A 23,296-nucleotide genomic window follows, 5' to 3' on the forward strand; every position below is an offset into this window, starting at 1 on the left:
TCCCCTTGGTATAAATGATTTCTTTGATGGATCTGAGGATGCGTTTGTTCCTGCCTGGTTTTGGCCCTTTTCAGAACTGGGGCTGTTTGGGTTCTTTATTAGATGGGAGCATGTGGGGGGTTCTGGGGTGTGTTACAGCCTAAAGAAGGAAAAAAAAATCCTCAAAAAACCAAACAATCAGAACCAAACTTGTGGCCAAAATGCTGAAATTGGTCGGTTACCAAGAATTACCACTTTACATTCAACAGAACTGTGATACAGGACAGGAGTCTCTAGCTCTGTGTCTTGGGGCACATTTTGACTTATTTTGAATGAGAACTGATCTGTCTCCTTCCCCCCCATAAATACAGGCGCTTCCTAGAGGCTTCAGGTGCTGGTTGTGGTCAGGCTCAGCAGTGTCACAACTCTTCTGAGGAGTGGAACTAGCAAAAGCAAGCCTGAGGATTCTCTTTATTGCTGGATGTGTAGAATTCCCTCTTTGCTGGAATAGGAACGGCCAGGAAACATGCAGAGGAGAAGGCAGTACAGCATCAGACATTTTAGATACGGGGAAAAGAGGTGCTGGTATCTTTATGTGACAGCCTTGATTAGAAGCAGGTTCCTTTCTGTGCTCAGACTCGCATCTCCAAGGCCTGTGGTGGCCTCGTGCAGGACTAAACTTCCCTTTTCATTCTGTGTGCTTTGCTCCAACTTTAGGCCGAGGTTGGAGATACATGGTGCCACGGAGGGTGACCTGCAGCCTCCAGAGCTTCCCTTCTTGCTCAGAACTTCTGCGCTGACCTGAAAACTGCTCAGTTGTTTGTCCCTTGATTACCAAGGGCACCCTCTGCTGCAGCACCTTGCGTGATTGGAGTGGCTTTTCTTTCAGGTGCTGCTGTCCCAGAGAGCAGATCTGCTCTGCTGGGGCCATCAAACGTCCAGAGGTGGCTGGCCCTGAGTGGTGGAGCATCCTCAGGGAAGGTTTCAGCTACTCGGGAATGTGGCCATGTGTTCCATGGATGCACAAAGTGCTTACTTTGTAAATCCTGGAAAATCTCAATTTAGATAAAACGTGTACTGAAATACAGACTCAGGTTGAACTTCTCAGGTGTTTTCCTGCAGTTCACTTCTGTCAGTGTTCTGGTACAAATTTGTAAAAGAACGTTTTTTTTTTTTTGTCTCGGCAAATGAATTTCACTTAATTCCATGAGCTGCTGACACAGTGAATTAGGAATACCTGAGTAAGTAGTCCCATAAACTGGCATTATTAATGAAGAGTTGTTTTTAGAATTAGTTGGGCTTGAGGAAGGACAAATAGTAGATGTGGAAGGTAAACCCCTCACCTCAAAAACCAAATGACTTTCCCCCCCAGTCCTTTTTGTGCCCAGGATTGTTGGACTTAAACTGACAATTCCTCTTTTTCTGCTGGAAAAAGAAAAGAGCAGAGCTATCTAAAGAAAAGAGCTTCCACATGTCATCTGTGCTGCCACAAAAGGTTGATTAACAATAATAATAATACTCCAGCCCTGAATTACAGCCTCCTGGTGCTGTGTACTCCTAAATTCCCTGGATTAGGAGAATTTAGAGCTTTGTGTCTTTCTTTGTCTTGCACAGCAATGAGCGGAGCGGGTGCTTCCCCCCAGCTCTGAGAGCCTCTGGGAACGCAGAGCAGAGCAGAGGGCAGCTCACCTGCCAGAAACCTGCCAGGGACATCTCGGGGCAGGCTGGGGAGGAGGATGTGGGAAGAGCACGCCTGGCAATGCTGGGGCCCAGAGCAGTTTGGGGTGAGGAGCAGGGTGGTGCCTTTAATCCCTCTTCGGGGACTCTTCAGGAATTCTGAGCGATGCTATCGAGAGGAGTTTGTCACTTTGCTCGTCAGGAAAGGCCCGGTGATTTTCTGTGGAAGTTGTTTGGGTGGAATGTTTCCTGCAGTGAGAGGAGTGTGTGGTCACACCAGGGTTACACAGGGGTGGATCCTGTGTGTAACCTTGATGGATGCTTCACCCACAGCCCGGGAACACAAGGATGCTCCGTGGTTTTGGGGGCTTGGTGTTTTCTCCAGAGGATCTTTCCAGCTGGGGAGCGCAGAGCAGGATCAGCAGATCAGGATGGCTGATCTGTGGCGTGTGGGATGCGAAATCCGGGGTTTGCTGTGGGAATGACTCGTAAGAAGCCAGGCCATGGGTCCTGGTTTTCAATTTTTCCAGCTCTCCCATGGATTTGTTTCCACTGCTTCCCCTCAGAGCAGCTCTTAGTAATGCACCAGTTTTCCCAGGGTCTTGGGATTTAAAGGAAACTGCTTGAGAAAAAGGACTTCCCTGCCTTTAATAGATGGGCATTTCTCAGGCTTTGGCTCCAGCGAAGTGTCTCCTGTAATGGGAGAACTCTTTGGATCACATTAAACATTGACATCTTGGATAACCTCCCCATAGGTGCCCCGGCATCTCGAGGCCTCTGTTATAAGTTCAGTGAAAGCAGTTTAAAAATCTTATGTTAATTAAAAAAAAAGCTTTTGGGCCTGTTGCCATACAATAGCTATTTTTTGTTGACTTTGATTCCGACTTTAGTAGCGAGTGAGGCATGAAAAACGTTGTTGGAAATATGGTTTTTAAACTAAATTGGCACCAAAAGGCACTGTGCTGCCAGTGAGCTGCGATGTCTTGGAATGGGAAATTGGGACCTGGCTCCTCTTGGCTCGTGGTTTTTCCTTGCTTTGCATTGTAATGTCAGGAGCCCTGGAGTTGTGTGTTGTGCACTGGAGCTTTCCAACAAAAAGGAGAGTGCTGCATCTCCTTTCTCTGAATGAGCGATTTTAGGGCTTGGCTGTTTTAGAAAAAGCAGGAAGATTGTGCTGCTTTGATTTTTTTTTTCTTTTTTTTTGATAAAATCTTGTTAATCCTGGTGTGGACACTGGAGGTATTGCTGCTTTATCTTTTTTAAACAGCCTGAAGTCAACCAGGAGTTGTCAGATTCTCTTAAAATCTCTCATTTTCTGCAGTACCACCTCCCTGATGCCCAGCTTGGAGGTGTCCAGTGTTTCCAGGCAGGATGTGTGTGGGATACAGGACAGTAAAACTCAATCCTCACTCTCTCTGGAGCTTTTATTTTTCCTGCCCTTATCACCACCAGTTTACTGGGAAACCCAGGACAAACCACTTGAGTGTTGTGGTGAAATGGGGTTAGCAAGGCTTGCCTGCTGCTTTTTATGAAGTTTAATTGAGCTGCCCTGTGAATCCTTATTTACTTTCTTGGCTAGGGGAGGGTTTCCCCTATGGTGTCTCTCTTGTAAGGATGTTGTTGGTTGCAAGACAGAAATTTGTTTTCTGGAAGGTTTTATGTTTGACTTTCAGGCCTTTTTTGGGGGGGTTAGAATATTTGGTGGTTTCCTGGAACTGCCCAGTTTTATTCCTTTTACCTGCTGCAACTTCTGTTTCCTGTTTCTGGAATCAGGAAAACCTCCTGTTTTCCCTCAATAAGCAGGTAGTGTCTTCCCTGGTCTTAAATAATATTGGAAACTGGGCTGGGGGGAGGCAGGACAGTCAAATGTTCTGTTACAAAGCTGTGCCTGACCTCATCAGCTTGGTGTATTCATAATGCTTTGGGATTTTTCTGTTGTCTCATTTGAGAACTCTGGTCAGTGGTTCCTGTGTTGCAGGCGTATCACACGTTCCATGAGGGCTGTGCTAAAAATCCCAGCAGCTTTCCTTCAGAGAGAAAATAATGTCTAAAATTAGGCTTAATAGTGCAGCTGTTGGTTTTATCTGTTACCTCATACACGACTTTTCCACCACTTTTCTCCCTCACTCTTTTCAAAGGAACGCCACCAATTGGAAATCCAGCTTTTACCCTCTGCATCTGTGCTCTAGGTAATTAAAATATTAGAGGAGAAAATGCCCTTTCCAGTTCCTACTTCTGTGTGTTTAAAATTCTCTGGCTAGTGAGCCTGATCTCTTCTTTGAATTGCAACCCCTGTGTGATGGATTGCTCTGGGGAGGAGCTCATCAGCAATGCCATTGCCCAATTCCTGCTAGGAATGCTGGAAACTCTCAAGGAGCAGCAGCAGCAAAGCAGAAACTGAAGGTAGCAAACCTGGTTGGGGAGATGGAAAAGATAAGCTTGTCAATATTTAGCCATTTGCTTTTTCCCCTCTGGAATGGTCCTTAAACCATCAGCAAGGGTGGAAAACAACATTTCCCCTTTTGTTCTGGTGGGAGAGAAAGGAAGGATACCTTCCTGCCGGGGAAAAAGTGTTTTTAAGAAGTCCTACAAAAGTTTTTTCTGTTGTGTGCTGGCTGCAAAAAGTTCAGTCTTTATTTTATGCACGGGCAGTGGGAAAACTGGACTGGATGTCTGTTAGCCAGAGCCATAAATCTCCAGCTGGAAGTGAATGACAAGTGGGAGGGGAAGAAAAAAGCTGTTTTTTGGCACATTGGAGCAGAGCTGCTGGGGCTGTGTCCGGTCCCTCCTGCCCGGCAGCTCCCGGGTGGCACCAGAGGAGCTCTGCTGCCTTTTGGCTTCCTGGGAAAGCAGGGGAGTTCCTCACCTGGAGATAAGGCACTGTCCTTTGCGGGCTCACCCCGCTGTGCCCGCACGTCAGGCGTGCCAGGAAAACTCCCATCCCAAATCCAGCATCCTCTCTGCTTCTGCAGATGCTGCTTTTGGTTCTTTGGGTCTGAAGTCTGCAGGAGCTGGGTTTCTTTAGGGTTCTTTCGGGTTCTGAAGTCCTGCAGGAGCTGGGTTTCTTTAGGGTTCTGGAGTCCTGCAGGAGCTGGGTTTCTTTAGGGTTCTGGAGTCCTGCAGGAGCTGTGTTTCTTTAGGGTTCTGGAGTCCTGCAGGAGCTGGGTTTCTTTAGGGTTCTGGAGTCCTGCAGGAGCTGGGTTTCTTTAGGGTTCTGGAGTCCTGCAGGAGCTGCGTTTCTTTAGGGTTCTGGAGTCCTGCAGGAGCTGTGTTTCTTTAGGGTTCTGGAGTCCTGCAGGAGCTGGGTTTCTTTAGGGTTCTGGAGTCCTGCAGGAGCTGGGTTTCTTTAGGGTTCTTCAGGGTTCTGGAGTCCTGCAGGAGCTGGGTTTCTTTGGGGTTCTTTAGGGTTCTGAAGTCCTGCAGGAGCTGGGTTTCTTTGGGGTTCTTTAGGGTTCTGAAGTCCTGCAGGAGCTGGGTTTCTTTAGGGTTCTTTAGGGTTCTGAAGTCCTGCAGGAGCTGGGTTTCTTTGGGGTTCTTTGGTTCTGGAGTCCTGCAGGAGCTGGGTTTCTTTGGGGTTCTTTGGTTCTGGAGTTCTGCAGGGTTTCAGGCAGCCTTTTGTTTCTCCCTGTGAAGCAGGGCTGGAACGTGGGCTCTGGATTCCCTCAGTGACTGTTCCTCAGCAGCTGAGCTGCTGCTGTGGGAGCTTTGGGAAGGGCTGAGGCTGCAGGGCTGGGAAGGGTGGGGAGGGGAATGTGAATCCTCTGTCTCACCCTGTGCTGTGAGCGTGACCCCAGCCTCCCTCCCTGTGCTAGCTGAACACACTGAGACCCCTCTGATGGAGCTCTGTGCTTAAAGCAGAGCCCAGGGCTGCACAGGAGGAGCTGCTGCTGCCAGGACTCAGCTCCTGGACGTGTTTGACCATTCCTGTCCCAGTCAGACATGGATTAATCGTGTGTTAGCGCATTGTGAGGGAGGGGTTCCCACCCCTGCTCCTTCCCTGCACCCTGAACCCCAGTGCTGTAAGCCAGCAGTTCAGTCCTGCAGCTGGAGCATTCCTGAGGGCTCTTGCACCACATCAAGGAGAGCATTTCCAGGTTTGCCACCGTGTCTTTCTGGAGTGTTTCTGAGTGTTAAGTGACAGCTCAGTGAGTATTTACACAACGTGGGCATGAGTCCTCTGTAGTGAAACATAAAGGATGCTGCATGATGACAGGTAAACTTAATAAAAGCTGCCTCAGAATTCCTCAGCAAGTATTTCTTTTTGCTTTAAGTGTTGAGAGTAAAATGTAGCTGGAGTCTAATTTCTAATAATGTTCTTTAAATCTTTTTCTGGGAGAAAAAAGGGACAAAAGTGTATAGGCTCAAATAGGGAGACTGGTTAATTCTGTTAATAGGGTAAAGAAATATCTTTATGAGAGAGTGGAGATAGTGTTTATGTCTTAATTCCTATGAAACTCCCGTGAAAAATCAGTTTGTGTAAATAACTCCAAAAAACCTGCTGCTCCGTTACAGTTATTGGCATTTCATGTGATAACCAGCATGTCATTATTTCCTTAAGCCAGCTCTGGTAATTGAAACTCTTTCAAGGACAAATTTAATTGCTATTAACTTTCTTTATATTTCTCTCTTTTTTTTTTTTTTTTTAACTTGAGTAACTTTCTCTCTCTCCTGGATAATTAACATTAAGCCTAAATTGGTCCAAGGAGCTCTGGGTTAGATGTAGGGCAGTGGTTTTTGGGACCCCTGATGCAGCTGGTGGGGCAGAGCCTGCTCCTTGTCCTGGTTTTGTGGGTGCTTGGCCGTGTGGGGAGCCAGAGGGGACCAGAGGTGGCTTAGTTTTGGTGGGGTGTGATGGGCACACCTTGGACATGGCTGGGAGGAGCTGAGGCCAAAGGTGGCCCTGCCTTTCTGACACTTACAACTTTCCACCCTTAGAGATTCTGTGAAACTTCTCAAAGAGAAATTCTTGAAGCTGGGAGGGCTCTGGACTTTCCCACCCGGGGAGGATGAATGGGTTAAAGAAGTACTTTCCTCCCCTCCACTTGTGAAATTTCATTCAGGTTTGACTAAGAGAAACCCTGAAAATTACCATTTCCCTTCTGATGTCAGCAGGTGCTGGCGCCCTGCCTGTGAGCAGGGAGTGCTTGAAACCCTGGGCCCAGCCCCAGCTGCACCTCCAGGCTCTGCTGGGGCAGGAGCTCAGCGGGGCCAGGACAGGGGACACGGGGCAGGGAGGGAGCTGCTCTGGAAACGGCCATGCTGCTTGGGTTCCAGCCCTGAACTGGATCATTCTGGCGAGGGGAACGTGCAGCGTGGGCTTGGCTGCCTGGCAGATCTCACTGTGGGATCCTTGCCTGCGTTGTCTGTTTGGTGATGGTGTTCTAGAGGCCTGGAGGTAAATTGCTGAATTGATTCTCCTCCTCCAGAGCAGGACCGGCCACCCCTGAGCACTGACAGCAGAGCTGACCCCGTGTCCCAGTGCTGTGCTGCTCATTGGGCATTAGGGAAAATACTCCAGCTCAAATCATGTTAATTGAGTGTCTCGTGTCCTGTCTCTCCAGGTGTGGAGAGCAGAGGCAGAAGTGCACACACAGTAACCTGCCCTTAAACCTGTGGCTTTGTGCCTGTTTCCTTGAGAGAAACTCTCTGGCTGTGTTGCAGAATGCCTCCCTTTGCTTCCAGGTTACTGTGGGAATTCTCCTGGAGGGGTTGGACTGTCCTGCTTTGCCACCTGAACTCTGCCAGGGTCCCGGGCTCGCTGTGGGATCCTTCCTGGAGGCCTGTTTGCAGTTTTGTACTTCATATCCAAGGGTGGATTTAAAGTCCAAATGACTGTAGGACTATGCACCCTGTGTGGGTTTAGGAGGAGGTCTGGTACTCATTAACTCTGTAAATAATTAAACCAGTGCCAGGCTAGAGGTGATCTCCCCTCAGCCCTGCTCCTTGTGAAAGGCTTTCAACAAGAGTTCTTCCCTCTGTGCAGGAGATCCAGTGAAACAGTGGAAGTGCTGGAATTAGTTAAACTTGATTTTCTTTTCTCTTTAAATTATCTTTGACTTTGGGGTTTGCATGGCTGATCAAGGAAAAGACTTCCCATTCAAGGCCAGTTTACTGAGTGTGATCACGTGTTCCAGAAACTGCCTTTATGTGCTGTGGCTGCACGTGTTGTCTCTGCTCTGGGGAGCCCTGCCCCTCGGACTTCGTGGGTCGGGGGCTATTTTTTATTATAAAAAACCCCTAACTCATTTACTTACTATTCTGTGGGGCACTTGTGGTGATTGCAGTGCTTTGGATCCCCTGGGAAGGTGCTGGGGCAGCTGCTGTATACAGACAAGTTGAACATTATTTATTTTTTAAAATATATGTGTTTTTAAAAATAATTTTTTAAATACATATTTTTTTTTAAATATAGTTGGACAGTGTTTTGAGAGGAGACGTTTAAGTATCAAAGTGTGTCAGGGTCTTTCAGGTTATTGTGGCAGACCAGTTAGGCTTGAAGGAGGAGTTTTCCATGTTTTGGAAGCCTTTCCCTGGCTCTGCACCCTGCAGGTGGCAGAGGGGTGCTCTAAACCACAGCTCAGAATCCATGGATTCTGAATTTCTGGATCAGAATTTCTGTCTGGGCATGGGGCTACACCTGGAACAGTTTTCACAAGACCGCAGCTGGGGAGGGACCTCTGGAGCTGTCCCGGCCCAAGCCCTGCCCAGGCAGGGTCACCTGGAGCAGGTGGCACAGGGACACGTCAGGTGGGTTTGGGATGTCCCCACCAGGGAGACTCCAGCCCTCCCTGGGCAGCTGGTCCAGGGCTCTCCCACCCTTTCCACTCCATGGAGAGAAGTTCTTCCTCACCTTGAGGTGGAATGTGTGTTTTATGTGTGTTTTATTTTATGGCCATGGCTCTTTGTCCTGTTACTGTCACCACCGAGCACAGTCTGGCACCATCCTCTTGAGAATTTTCTCTGGTTTAAGGAAAAATCACCTTGATGGAAATGTGATATCTAGCAGCCTGTGGGCAGAACGTGGCTCCCTGGAACAGGGCACACTGCTGGGGAAGGGTCTTGCAGGAGGGAGTGAGAGTGTTGGCATCAAACCCACCCTGACTCAGGTCGTGCGCTGCGGAAGCAAAAAGCCTGACTGGCTGCTGTGCAGGAGACACAGACCAACCCTACCCCAAATGATCCTGTCTGCCTGGATGGATGTTTCTGAGCCCCTTCCGTGTCCTTCCTGCTTGGTTCACGGGCCATGGTGGCGTTGCAAAAGCTGCTTTCCACGTTAATTGTGATTGATTACCTTGCAATCTGGGACAAGATTTCCTTTGAAAAGCTATATGCTGATTTGGTGTCAGGAATTAAAATCAGATGAAGTGATTAGTGTTGTATGAAACATCCCAGAGCAATCGAGTGCTCCTTGGTTTTCAGCTGTGTTCTGGCCCTTAACCCTTCCCTGCCCTCTCCTTGGAGCGAGGTGCTAAACCTGCAGCCCCTGCTCAGGTGAATAACTCAGCCAGGGTGCTGGGAACCCTGGATTAGTGCTGGGGAGCCAGGAGTAGTGTTGGCAACCCTGGAGTAGAGTTGCTGAGCCCCAGAGCAGGGATTTCCTGGCTCTAGTGAGGACTCTGAGGGGCAGGAACTGAGGAGAGCTTTGTGTCTGATCACTCTGTAAATGGCAATAAACTGTTCAGAGGTGTCACTGCTGTCAAGGTACAGTCATGGCTCATCTTCCTTTCCTCTCCTCATACGAGTTGCCTTACAGTTTCTTGTTATACCTGTTCTTGGAACCAGTGGAGACTTTGCAGCGTTGGCTGTTCCTCCTGCCCCCATGGCATTGGCACAGTTGGGAATTCTTGTATCCTCTCCCCAGCTGCCAGCACACGCTCCTCTTAACTCGCTAAGCAGCTCCCCACCTTGTTCATTCTGCCTGGAAAGAGATCTGGATTTTTCTGGATGGAAATGAAATAAAAGCCCAAGGACAGAAGTGAGCGTGGGGCAACAGAACCAGGCTTCAAAAATTACTGCGAGCAAGGCCTGGTGGGCTTTAAAAAAATAATTAAAAAAAAATAGTATTTTTAAGTAACAAGGACCTTGTGTCACTCAGGATGTGTGTGTAGTGAACCTGAATCACAGCAGCCTTGGCTTGGTGAAGGCTCCAGGAGTGCCTTCCCTGCTGTCTGGAGCTGCCTTGGCTGCAGCTCCAAGTTTCTTGCCCACATAGACTTTCCATCTCCCCCAGCCTCCTCTTCCCCAGCAGCCCTGCTTAGCTGGATGCAAATAGCTCCTTTGGGTGTAAATACTGGAGATTGGTTGTGGCTTTGCTGTAAAGTTACAGAGCCCATCCTCAGTAAATGCAGATGGTAACTTGTCATTACTGCAATTTTAAATATTTTTGGTTCCGTGGAACCGAAGTGAAGGCTTGAAGGTTGAATTTTAAGGCTAAAATAAGAGAAGGCTCAATAAAATCCACAAAAATAGCACCCGGATTTGCCAGTTGCTGCAATGACAAGGGAAATAACGTAACTTTTCTGTTTCCTATTAGCAAAACAAAGCCTCGCTACCTTGTTTCGGGTTGGATACAGAACAGGGCAGGCTCAGGAGTGATGGGAGGGGGTTTGGGATTTACTGGGTTACTTCCCAAGGAGGGAGCAGCGGGGCTGGTGGCGCAGTGTGTGGTGACAGCTCCTGTAGCCCAGGGGTGTCTGAGGCGCTCTTGGGGTAATCAGTGATGCTTATCTGGCCGGGCTAGGGCTGTGAGAGCAGCCTGGCCCCCGTCACCCCATCCCAGGGCCGGGGTGGTCTCCACTGTGGAGCGGCGAGAGCGTGTGGAGCACAGGGGGTTGTGTTGGCACAAACTGGGATTGCCTGTCTTCCACAGATTCATCCCCAGCCTCAGACTTCTTGGATGACTTTGATCTTCCATAATGCACTTTTGAATGAGTTCAGCCACTCTGCAGGAGCAGGGGAGAGGCTGAGCCTCGGCTTGGAGCAGCTGCAGGCCTCGACACGCAGCTCCTGTGGAAGCTGTGGATAAGATGGAGCTCTGGGATGAGGCACCTCCAGGAGCTGCAGCTCTCCAAGGATCAGGGTGGCTGTGTCCTCGTCCCTCGAGGTGCTGTGTGTGGTAGGAGAGGTGGGGCTGTGGGGACCTGGGGTTGTTCGGAGCCCTGAGCTGGTCCCAGAGGCTCCCCAGGAATGCCCATCCCGGCGTGGGAAGGGGTCATGGGAGTCTGCCTGTCCAGTTCAGTCTGTTCAGCCGCTGTTTATTCTGGTGTAAAATGAGATGAATTTGCAAAGCGATGAGATATTCAAATACAGATGGAGCTTTCAGGCACACAAGTGGGTAGAAACCTGTGCTGCTGCATTTTACAGATGAAGATTTATCAGGAAAGTGTTCTTAGAAAGGGACCCAGGAGGCTGTGCTGGAGGTGTCTTATCAGCTCCAAAGCATGCACCAGCACCCTCAGATTTCTGTGCAGAAAAGGCTTTTAATGAATTGATAAAACTACCTTTATTCTAGAAAGCAAACTGCAGTGAGCCCTTGCGTTGGCTCTTCCTTCAGACCTCCAGTTTTGGGAAACATCCCTCGTGTTCAGTAGCAAAAGACATCTGCCCATGAGATCAGCAGGGCTTGTTTTCAAGGAAGCAGGGGTTACAGGGAATTAGCTGGATGACTGAAGTCTGCCACAGGTTGCAGTGTCTGAATGTATTTATGGGGCATCTGGAGCCCTTTCAGGTTTTCAGCGCTGTTTGGAGCGAATATTTTGGGACTCCCTCGCTGGTGATGGGGAACAGCTGCTCTCGCGCTCCTTGCAGTGAGATCACTGAAGCAGTGGTGACACTGAGTGTAATTCTGCTCTTCCAGCCTAGCCCTTCCTCCTCCTGCCTTTTTTCTGGCTGGCTCTTGGCCCGGTCCCACTGCTGTGGTACAACAGGAGCTCCTTCCAGCCGGGCTGGAGCGGCAGCGCTGCAAGGAGACGTTCGAGAGTCTTTTTGTTGACTTGCCTCCAGTTCATTAGAGCAGAAGTAGGAGGTTGGCTAAACTTAAAGCCTGATTTAATATTCAGGAAGGAAGTTTCTTTCCATCTTAAAAGCAGCAGCACCTCATTACAAGGATCACATGTTCCTTGGGATCATCTCCCATGGAGCTCAGGCGCAGTTTTCTTTACATCTTGGTGTTGCTTGGAGTTTTGGGTGGAGTCAGCAGTGGCATTGGGGGATCCTGGAGCGAGTTGCTTGAATAATGTGCTTGTAAAGTGAATTGAAGCCTGACAGTGAGGGATAGATAGCTTGCTACTTAGTTCTCTGGATAGAAGGAAATTGTATTTTAAATGCAAGGTGAAACTTTAAATTGTGTGGGGATCACACAGTCTGAATAACAAACTGCATCATCTGACCCCAGCTGCCTGGGAAATGCCTGAAGTTTTCACTGGTCATCAGCTATTGCACAGTAATCATAATCTTTTGTTAATTTTGACTGCCTTTAAATCAGTAAATGGTGTTTGTCAGAATGACCTGCCATGGTGTAAGTAGTTGAGGTGGAGGGACAGGGAGTGAGTCCTTGGTTGTTGTTAATTTTCAGGTGATGGGGGATCCCTTGTGCTGCTCCCATGGGGATGTGCTCTGAGCCTGCAGACAGGAGAGGTGTCCATGAGGAACCATCGTGGTGCTTGTGGCAGACTTGACACCTTTCCAACCTTTTTGACAAAATAAAATAAAAAATAAAACAAAATAAAATGAAAAATAAAATAAAATGAAAAATAACACAACTCTGCTGGTACTTGGGCATGGACACTGTGCTGCTGTTGGGTTGTTCCCAGTGAGGCTTTGAGGGGTGACTCTCATTTCACTTCCCACCACATCACCTTCTGCTGATTGACTTCTTTCAGGAATGAGATGTTCCATAATGATACATCCTGTAATCAAAACTCTGGTCAGTTTTAATCAATTAGAAGAATCTTAGTAAGAGCTGTGCTTTGGAAAGTCCTCTGAGATGTGTGGACTGGGCTCTTGCTGAGAAACGTTAATGGGTAATTACTGGATTGTGTTTAGCAGGGAGATACAGGTCACAGGATGGCTGCTGGGAGAAACTCACTCATCTTCCTTCCACTGGTGCAACTCAGGATCTGGATTTACAGCAGATCTCCCCAAAGAAAGTGGTGTAATAAATGATCAAGGAGGGGTTAAACATTGAGCAGGGCAGATTTGAGGTTTGCAAGGGCTCCAGATAGAAGCAGGTGGCTGAAGTAATGCAGCAAGAGTCCTGTTCTCCTCCTGTGTTGATGTCGTGAGCTTCTTCTGAGGTCGGGGTGTTAGCAGAGGTTTAGAGGAATAGAAAGTGTCTGGGGTCAAACTCTGACCTACTGGGAAAAGTCAGAAGAAAAACCAGGCTCTTTCTGGTTGCAGAACTGAAACTGTGGAGCACAGGTCATTTGTTTTGACAGCCAAACTTTAATCTGCATTGGCCATTGACACTGAGATGATGATACATCACCTCCTGGTTGTGTGTCCAAGTCCAAGTTAGATTCTGGGATTTGTGGGGGCGAGGGAGGAGTTTTATTTTTCTGTAGCTTATGTGAAAATGTATTTGTCCTGCACGTTTCCAAGGGATGAGCGTTTGTAACCCTGTACTGGATTCCAGAAGTCGGGTTTTGGCACTCCAGGCTTATGGGTGTGAGTCTGAGCATCCCAACTGCTTCCTGAAGGGAGTGGGGTTCCCAAAGGGACGGGGCTGTGCTGGGGGAAGGCAAGGAGAGTCCCTCTGGGAGCTGAGCAGGGCCAGCACAGGCTTGGTGTCTGCCCTGTGTGTGCTGAGGGACTGAAGGAAGTTGGTGGATTTCTCAAGTTTAAAAAGGGAGGGGAAAAGCAAAAAAGGAACCGTGCATTTCTGTGATGATGTTCTCGGAGAAACAGGCTCCTTGTTGAAACTGTCCCAGTGAGGTGGTGGCTACACCTCATGGAGTGTTTATTACCATGGGTTTTCTAGGTGTTTTCTTTTGGGGGCATCTTCACGTCCTGCTGGAGGATCTCTATTTTAACTTCAGCTTCCCCTGAGCCTCTTCTGTCCCCCCTTAAAAGCACACCTCCATGGGAAGAGAGGCATTGGAGCATGACCTGGGCTATAAAAGGCAGCGAGTTCAGGCCGGGGTGTTGACCTCAGCACAGCCAGTTGCACCTTAAATAGAGCAGATGAAAGAGTTCCCCACTGCAAGGTGAGCCGTGTTTGCTCCTGAATGAGGGCGGTTGTTGGTTTGTGATCGTTCCTCCGGTTGTGGAGGAGTTGGAGTCGCCTTTGGGGGGGATTTTGGAAGGCACAGATGGGTGTGAGACTGTCTGATGTGCAAACACGAGTGGGCAGCTCAAGCTGGGGTTTGCTGGAGCCTCCTGTGTTGCCCCTTGGGTGCTGTTGTGTCCCTGTCCCCATGGGTCCTTGTTTTGGTGATGCTGTGGATCAGCCGGGGTTGTGCTGTCGCAGGAGAGGAGCTGCTGCTCTCAGCTGTGGAATCACCACAGCCTGCCTGGTTTTGGTGGATGCCCAGGGCTTGGTGCCAGCTCTGGGCAATGCCTCCCTGTTGTTCATGAGCCCTGTGCTTTGTGAGCTGGCACCGTCACACGGGAAATGGGGTTTGTGTTGCTCAGGCCTTGGTGCTGCAGCAGTGGAACTCTGACAGTGCCCTTGGAACGTGGAAAAGGGCAGGGGTTGGAGGGTTTAGGACAAGAGTTTAAAGGTGGGAGGCCGAATCCCTCATCCCTGTTCTCCAAGACCCACTTGCTTCCGTGCAGTGAGATGCCCTGGGGAGGTGAGCGGTTTGTCGCTGAGCCTGGGGACGTGTTACCCATCACTGGTGCTGCTCAGCATCATCTCGGCCTGGCCGCTTCCACCTCGCTCCCGTGACCCCTCTCTGGCCAAGCTGGCAGCAGCTGGCACCTCCCTGTGGGCTCTGCAGGCTCCTCTTTGTACCAGTGCTGAGCAGCCAGACAATGGCTGGTGCTGCCGGGGTCCTCCCCATCTGTTCCTGGCCCTTTCTGGGATTCCCGGCGCGGGTCCAAGGCCTCGCAGGCAGCGCTTGGTGGCCGGGGATTCCGAGCTCAACCTTCCTGGCAGCAGTGGCGTGGCTTTGCTTTTATGCAGATTAGCCATGTGCTTCTCACTTGAAGGCGTTGCACAGGAAAAGACGTTTCCTGTGTTTGGTTCTGGGTGGGCGGCTCCGGCTTGGGGCTGAGCTGGGCTTGGGAGAGGGATTACGGAGAGCGGCCCCCCCGTCCCCTCCACCTCCAGCTACGTCACCACAACACAACCACACGCGCTCATACTGTTGGTGTCATTCATTCAGTGCCAAGATTGCTTTAAAAAATTCCCTTGGCCCCAGTTCAAACAGGAGTACAGCTGGGATGTGTTAGATTTTAGGCAGTCTGCCCTCAATTTGAGATGAGTTATAAATAGCAGTGCCGACTTCCTTAACTACCACTCTCCGAGGTAAAATGCAGGTTAATGACTGTGGGAATCAATTAGGGCTTCTCTCGGTTAAACAGCCAGGAATGCTTTTTATTATTTTTTTATCACAAATAACGGACAACAAAGCTGGTCAGGAAAAGATTTCAAAGCCAAGGTGGGAGCTGAGGGCTTTTCTCTTTTTTTTTCCAGCCTTCTTATTTTTTTGAGGGGGTCGGGGGGGGGGGCAGCTGAAGAAACCAGTTGTGGCCAACACCCATGTTTGCCAACAATTGAACGACGCTGATTTGAAACTGGAGAGTTCAGTAAATCACTCTCCTTCTTTTTCTTCCTCTGGCCCAATAAAATACAAATATGTAATAAGGTAATGGGGAAAGTCAGAATTCCATTTTTCTGTACAGCTGTGGAGAGTTTGGCTCTTGCTTCTGAAGTGGGATTTACCTCTTCCCTTTACTCACTTTCCTGACAGGACCAATAGCATGTCCTCTCCAATTTACCCAAGCTATTCATTCAAGAGGCCAAATTTCTCTTCCACCAGACAAAATCTGAAAGGAATTGTTCATGGAATCCTCTTGTCTGCCTCAAGTTTTTTTTGTTTCTTAGGGAAAACGCCGGTGTTGTTTGGAAGAAGAGCTGGTTTCACTGCACTGCCTCATTATAGGGGCCTGACACCCTTCACATCACACAGAGTGATTTGAAGAGCTTTTGAACTCGACAATTTCAAGCTCACTCTGGGCTTGCTGTTACAAACTCTTAGTCTAGAAATATCTTAAATTACCCCAAAAGCTCTGCAGTTTCTCTGCAGCACTGGCTTCTGGTCACTCTCTTTACTCACCAAACCACACAGCTTTGTTTTTGGGAGTTTGACTGGTGGCAGGACAATGTTTTGTGAGTTTTGGTACTTAGTGGTGTTGCACAACAGCAGAGATAGTGGGACTGAGGGAGAATAGAAGCAATTTCTATGAATGCAGGGAGGTGTAAGCAGGGGGTCTGGACTTCAGTGATCAAGGAGCAACACTTTCTCTCAATTATGTCTCTCCGTGGCAGGGCCTTTGCTTTTGAAGTGTAATCACAGTAATCTACTCCTGTGGTTTCCTATTGAAAGGATTCCCCATGTATCAGCCCAGAGAAGAATTTCCAGCCTTTTGCAGTCAGGGTTTGGCATTTCCCTATTTACCCTGCCCATCTCTGTGACAGGGCTGTGCAGAGGGGCTGTGCAGCCTCTGCTGCTCCCAGCACCCACACAGACCTTGGATCAATCCCTGCATTCCAGCTTGGTCCTTTTCCTGAGGCACACAGAGTTAAACTCCCCAAAAGGGTTTTGGGGCAGCAGCTTCCTGATTGCTGACTCTTGGAGCCAGAGCAGCAATTCCAGGTCCAGTTAAAGCCCCATGTGTGGGATATTCTGAATTAATGGCATATTTTGAAGGAAGAAATAACACATGGCAGCATCTGAGATGTACAGGGCAACCCTGGGGAGCACGAATTAGCCTTGCTATGAGTCAGGAGCGTGTGTATGAAATAGTTCCTTCATTAGGGATTAATTGGCATTTACGTTCCTCCTGGTGATAGAATTTTACCCACAAGGCTGCAATCTAGATGCTCTTGGTGTTGTGTTTGTTTTTAGCCCCCTCTCTGTGCTAGGGCCTGGTGGAAGGGTGGCAGCTTGAGGCACGTCGTGTCCTCCTACGCTGAGCAGCCAAGGTGACGACTTGGTCACATCCTGGAAAGATGTTTGGGGTTTGTGTTTTGGGTTTTTTCTTCTCTCTCTCTCTCTCTTTTTTTTTTTTTTTAATAGCTGCATAAACAGTTGCAAATGTTTCTTGGAAGTTTTTTAGTAGTTGTCATGCTTCCTGTAGGAGTCATGGAAAAGTGAATCTTCACCTTGTTGTCTCCTCCCTGAAGAGATGGTTGGTCTTGTGGGTGACCACAGACAAGACAATCAGTGCAGGGGTGGCAGCATGTGGTGTGAGTGTATTTAGGAAAAACAAAAGTTAAAGAAAACCCAAAAAAGAATGTATTTGAGAAGCTGCCCTTGGTAGAGGGCTGCAAAGGTGAGTTACAACCAGGAGGAAGCACGTAGCAAGTGGAAGAGATGTTGAAATATTTAGTCAGTAGCCCCGGAGTTGCACTTTGTCAGGTGGAAGGAAGGATGTGAGTGCTTGGGGGTGGTGAGAGCAGGCTGAAGTCAAAAGCCAGGGGCTAGGAAAGCTCCTGGTGGCCCCGTTTTTACATACCAAAGGAGATAATGTGGGCAGGGAGAAGATGTCAGTAATGCGAGGGGATACCCACAAGGCAAGACTTGGGAAGCACCAGGGACAATTGCTGAGAAGATGTAAACACAATTTGCATCTTTTAAGGTGTATGGGAGCTCCACATGGGTGCTCCATTCAGGACTGAGGCCCTGCAGCTCTGAGGGCTCCACCAGAACCTTCAAAGATCTCTTGTTTTCTGCCCCCATGAATGGAAGCTCCTTTTCCCAGCTGGCACAGACCCTGTGTGGGTGCCTGGCATTCCCAGGGCAGGGACCTGGGGCTGCCTTGGGGGCTGCAGCCTCTGCCCTTGTCACTCCCCGGCAGCAGCATCTGTGAGAGCTTGGACATGAAACACAGAAAAAAATTGTTCAGCACTGGTTTGGTGTCAGTATGGATGAGAATGGGAACAGCCAGCACAGCTGAGCGTGGGAGGGCATCCAAAATCTGCCTCTGCAGGGAGAGTCGCTGCAGGGCCCCGCACTGGCTGGGGGCAGCTGCCACAGGGTGGCCAAGGCTGTGCTCACGGGGGCTTGGCTTTCCCGGGCCTGCCAGAGCTCCAGGAGCAGCGGGGACACGCTCTCAGGCCCAGCATGTCACTCTGGGTGCCCTGTGCAGGGCTGGCTTGGGTCCTTTGGGTCCCTTGCAGCTTGGCAGAGTCCGTGGGTGCCCTGAGCTGGGGCAGCACAGAGCCCTGGCCTTGCTCTCCCTCCCTTTGTGCCATATCGACACCAGTTGCTCTGAGGGCCCGGTTCCTGGGGAGCCAGCAGCCTGTGCCTTTGCCAGCAGTGGGGCTTTTCCTGCCAGCCCCTGGTGCCCCAGCAGAGCCCCACGAGCTGCCCGTGGTGTCCCTGTCCCCGCTGCTGGCTTGGGGCTGAGCCTCCCTGGCAGCCACCCTGCACTGACAGCTGGGCACACAAATGTGTGCTGGGGCTGCAAGCTGTGCTGGCTGCTGGGGAAGGCTTCTCTCCAGTGCAGCAGGCTGCAAGGGGGGATTCTGCAAACACCAGCGCAGTCCTGCTCTGGTCTCCAGCGCTCTGTGGTGTTTCCAGCCTGAGCTGTGTGTGATGCTGGCTTGTGCAGACCTGTAGGGCCACTCCTCAAGCACCTGAGCTCAGCCAGAGAGGGTGGATCTGTACAAACACCAGCCCGGGGCTGGTGGCAGGAAGGGATGGTGTAATAGAGTCCATTGTCATGGTGATCTGTGGAAAACATCTAATTGGGATTAGTTAGGTCACCAGGAGCTCAGGGAAGGATTCCCATTCAGTCCAAGGAATGGGGGTTAAGGACTGTGCTGGGATTCATTTAGAGGTCACCATGCCAGAACAGCTTTTGCTTTAGTGGGGGAATAACTGCCAAGGTGAAAAAGCCCTGTTTTGAGGTCTATAGTGTTGAGGTTTATAGTGTTTTCAGGAAATCCAATTGACTATTCCTAAATCTTGGCTCCAGGCAGGGGTAGGACAGATGAAGTCCAAGGAAAGTTGCATTTCTTCACTCATTGTCTCTGCTGTAAAGCTCAGGGACCTGACTTTCGAGGCTGACAAAGTTTTTTATATGGATCTGTACAAATTTGATTTAGAAACTCTTTATTCTCCAAAAGGCAGCAGACACAAAGCACATGTAAAAAAAATATTCAAAAATGAAACTGCAGTCTTGAGGACTGTGGATGTCAGCAGCACTGCCCAGTGTTACTACATCAATGTGCATTAATTGAAATGCATAAGTGTAAATTAACAGCCTGTAGTGTTTTGGGAGACCTTGTTATACGTGAAAGAAGCAGTGTTTCTTGTGAATATTAAAATTTTCAGCCTAAATTTAACTTGTTGTGGAATATCTGGACATTAAACTACTACCTACAATGGGGAAAAGCCACTTCCACTGATAATTGATTTTTCTTGATGATCCTTCCCCCCTTGTTCCCTGTCTTGCCACGGGAGAGATGTCAGCATTAAATGACTTCTCACTGGGTTTGTTCTTGGTGGAGTGGTGGGTTTGGGAGGGCAGCAGGAATCGTGCTGTAATTCCAGGTGTAACTTTGGGCTTTCACTCCTGGGAAGATGCAGAGCTTCTCCTTGGCGCCGAATTGCTGAATTTCTGTGGGGTTTCTGGGGAGTTGTGATGTTTGAGTGAAGGGTTCCTGTGTCTGGATGTGTCTGACGTGTCCTGCGTTGCCTTGCAGCCGGCGAGCCCGATGGATCAGATGGGGAAGATGAGGCCTCAGCCCTACGGAGGGAACAACCCCTACACGCAGCAGGCGGGGCCGCAGGCGGGGCCGCAGCAGGGCCACGGCTACCCCGGGCAGCCCTACGGGCCCCAGGGCCCCCAGAGATACCCCATGGCCATGCAGAGCAGGACGCAGAGCGCCATGGGCAGCATCTCCTATGCACAGCAGGTACGGCTCCCGCAGCTGGCGCACAGAGCTGGGCAGCCAGGGACACACAGCCAGCCTGGGCTGCTTGGGGAAAATGGCATTTCTCCAGGCTGGGTTCTGTGCCACACCTGCATCCAGGTGGGACCCATAGCCTGGGGAATCCTTGTCTGAGAGAGGCGGTGGCAGAGCAGTGAATCCAGCAAGGGAAAAATAAATAGCAGGGGAGGGAGATCTTCTTTCTGCTGTGCTGTGTTAGAGACACAGCTGTTCTTTGCACAAGAAATGACTCCAGGTCAGTTTTGGCTCATTACATGATCCAAGTGGCGCCTGCTGGACTGTTTGCAGGATTCAAAAGGCAATTTTTTAATTTTTTTTTATATGTTTGGAGCAAGCAGTCTTTCCTTTCAATGTTACTTTTGTTGAAGGGTGGTCAGATAGGGATCCCTAAAAACTTAGCTATGATGAGTGTTAGAACTTGGTTACTGCCAAGAATAATGTCACCCGCGAGTGTGTGACACGAGTGTGTGACACGACTTCTGCTGTTTTCTGGGAAGTGTCTAGGTAGTGGCAATTCCAGTGCATTTACTGCTCTGAATTTCTGCTTCTGGAGCAGAATCTGTGTGTGTGTGTGTGTGAAACACCCTTGTGACTGGTTCACCTCCCTCTCTCCCCGTGCAGATGCCTCCGTACGGGCAGCAGGGCCCCAGCGCATACGGGCAGCAGAGCCAGAGCCCCTACTACAACCAGCAGAGCCCTCACCCGCAGCAGCAGCAGCAGGCTCCCTACTCGCAGCAGCAGCAGCAGCCCGCTCACTCGCAGCCCTCGTACCAGCAGCAGCAGCAGCAGCAGCAGGCGCAGCCCCCGGCCCCGGCCCAGCCCGCGTACTCGCAGCCGCCGGCGCAGCCGCCCCATCAGCAGCCCCCCAGCCCGTACCCGCAGCAGGCGGCCCCGCAGCACCCCCAGGGCCAGCCCCCCTACTCCCAGCAGCAGTCCCAGTCGCCGTACCAGCAGCAGCAGGCGCAGCAGCCCGCGGCCCCCGCGGGGCTGGCCCAGCCCTCCTCGTCGTACCCGCCGGCGCAGCCGCCGCAGCAGCCCTCGGCCTACGGCCAGCAACGCTTCCCCCCGCCTCAGGTAGGCTCTGCTCCTGCCCCAGGGCACTCTGTGTGGGGCAAAGCTCCTGCTCTGTGCGTTAGAGCTGGTTAGGTACACACAGAGAACTGGGTGGCACCACATGGGCAAACCTCCTGTTCTGTGTTAGAACTGGTTAGTTACACACAGAGAACTGGGTGGCACCACATGGGCAAAGCTCCTGTTCTGTGTTAGAACTGGTTAGTTACATACAGAGAGCTGGGTGGTACAACACGGGCAAAGCTCTTGTTCTGTGTGTTAGAGCTGGTTAGTTACAGAGAACTGGGTGGTACAACACAACACGGGCAAAGCTCTTGTTCTGTGTGTTAGAGCTGGTTAGTTACAGAGAACTGGCTGGTACAACATGGGCAAAGCTCCTGTTCTGTGTTAAAATTGGTTAGTTACACACAGAGAACTGGTTAGTTACACACAGAGAATTGGGTGGCACCACATGGGCAAACCTGGTGGCTTCTCCTGTGGCTCACAGAGGTGGTAACCAGCAAAAGCAAAACTTGGCTTTGGGAAGGAGAAACAAAGCTTGGGACCTTTCAGCAAACACTGCAATGCATCCAGAGCAGCCTTTGGGAAGTGGAAGGGTTTGATTGACTTGCCTTGTTTGTGTAAAGAGGTACCTGGAGCGAGGGTGAAGGTGAGGAAGCAGAGGGGGAGATCCAGGACAGCCTGTGGCAGAGTCTGTGATGAGGGAAAGCTGGGAATGGCTATTCTGTCATTGCCTGTACCTGTGCTCCCAGCTCTGAGCACTATCTGTGTGTGCTGGCTTTCAGTTCTGGCTCTCACCTCCTGTTCTGGGCAAACGTCACCAAGGGGACATAAATCTGCCACAATGTGAGAATATCCCAGAGTGACTCCAGCAGAGGCTTTATTGTATTCCCATTTGTGACTTTTTTGTGTGTGTGTTGCTTGATGTTTCAGGAGTTATCTCAAGACTCGTTTGGGTCCCAGGCATCCTCTGCTCCCTCAATGGCTTCCAGTAAAGGGCAAGAAGAGATGAACTTGAATCTTCAGTCCAGACCTTCCAGCCTGCCGGTGAGTGGGGCCTGGCCCGAGGGCAATCAGCAGCACAGCAGGAAAATGAGCACTGGTCCTGCTCCACGTGGAAATGGGAACCATGGAGGCTGCCTGTGCTCTTTACTAAGTCATTAGCTTCTGGCTTCCCACTGGAGGTTGAATGTAATTTACAAAAGTAATGGATTTGAGAGGGAAGTTTAACCCTGAGTGCTCTGGTCTGCAGGTGCTGCCTAAAGCAGTTCATTCTGTGAGTTCTCTGTGTGCAGTGTCTGAGGTACCTGACTGCTGCCAGACTAGGCCCTGACCTCCAGGAGAATCCTCATTTCTACCTGATTTTCCTGTTCCTTGCCCACTGTAGCACTGGTGACTGGCACTGGAGCATCAGTGGATTCTCTGGTCCAGTCTGACTGAGCAGTTGGTGAAAAAGACAAATTCATTGGTATCTGGAGTGAGAAAGATCAGTCCCATGTAGCTCCTTCCTTGGCAGATGGTGAATTGTATTTTCTTTGGCATCCTAAATCTGACTGTGCAGTGACCAGTTGGGGATGATGTTAGTGCCCAGTGTTCCAGCAGGTTTTGGGCCAGAGTAGATTAATTTAGTGTTAAAACATCAAGAAAACAGAGAAGGGTTGAAAGTTTAGGTTCGCTTGCACAAATTGGTCTGTGCCTCTGGCTTGGAAGAAAAGTTTAGAGCTGCTGAGTTCCAATTTTGCTGGTAACTTTTGTTCCAACCAGTAGGAAGTGAGTGAGGTTTTATTTTTTTCTTTAGCCACTGGCTAAGTCAGTACTGGGAGCTTCAGCTGGATTGGCCAGAGGAGTGAGATGTGTGTAGAACTGAGTTATTCTTGCTCCCAGCAATGAGAACAGCTTTATTACCAGCCCCTTGAAATAATGCCTTCAGATTGTGGGTACAAATTGTCACCCAAAATATAAAGTGATTCTAGTTCTGACCACCTAATGGGAGTAGTTGTGGGTTGTTGCTTTTTCTTCCCTTTTTTTTTTTTTTCTTTTTTTCCTTTTGGACCCTGATTACAAAGATTTAATTTGTTCTGAGGCCTGGGGGGAAAAAAAGAATCTTTTTAAATAGCATGTTTCTTTCCACTCTGCCTCTCCACAAGTTCTTCCATGTGACCCATCTTCTGGCGAGGAGCTCAGGAGAAGTGAAGCCACTGAAGTAATTGAAGAAATTGCTGTAGCTCAGAACGGTGGGAAGTCCTTTCAGAGGCGCTGCTGATGGAGCCTTCCTGGATCCTACTGATCCCTCTGGCTTGGATTATAGGAATCAGGAGCCAGGCTTTGCAGAAGTGGCTCCTTCTCAGCACCGAGTGGGAGTTTGTGTTATACCTTGTGGTTAAATGTATTTGGCCCTTTTCAAGTTGTCCCTTCTCCTGAGTAGTCCAAGAAGAGAAATCCATC

At 49.8% G+C, this 23,296-nt stretch overlaps 1 protein-coding gene across 1 annotated transcript in view; it reads left to right on the plus strand.

Moving 5' to 3' along the window:
• The window catches only part of ARID1A (AT-rich interaction domain 1A), a 55,431-nt gene that overhangs the window by 2,549 nt on the left and 29,586 nt on the right, over positions 1 to 23,296 (plus strand). The window contains 3 exon segments of the mRNA XM_036396990.2: positions 19,532 to 19,744; positions 20,402 to 20,854; positions 21,785 to 21,898. Coding sequence (XP_036252883.2) covers positions 19,532 to 19,744; positions 20,402 to 20,854; positions 21,785 to 21,898 — 780 coding nt within the window.

Source organism: Molothrus ater, chromosome 24, assembly GCF_012460135.2.
Source record: "Molothrus ater isolate BHLD 08-10-18 breed brown headed cowbird chromosome 24, BPBGC_Mater_1.1, whole genome shotgun sequence".
NCBI classification, from domain to species: domain Eukaryota; kingdom Metazoa; phylum Chordata; class Aves; order Passeriformes; family Icteridae; genus Molothrus; species Molothrus ater.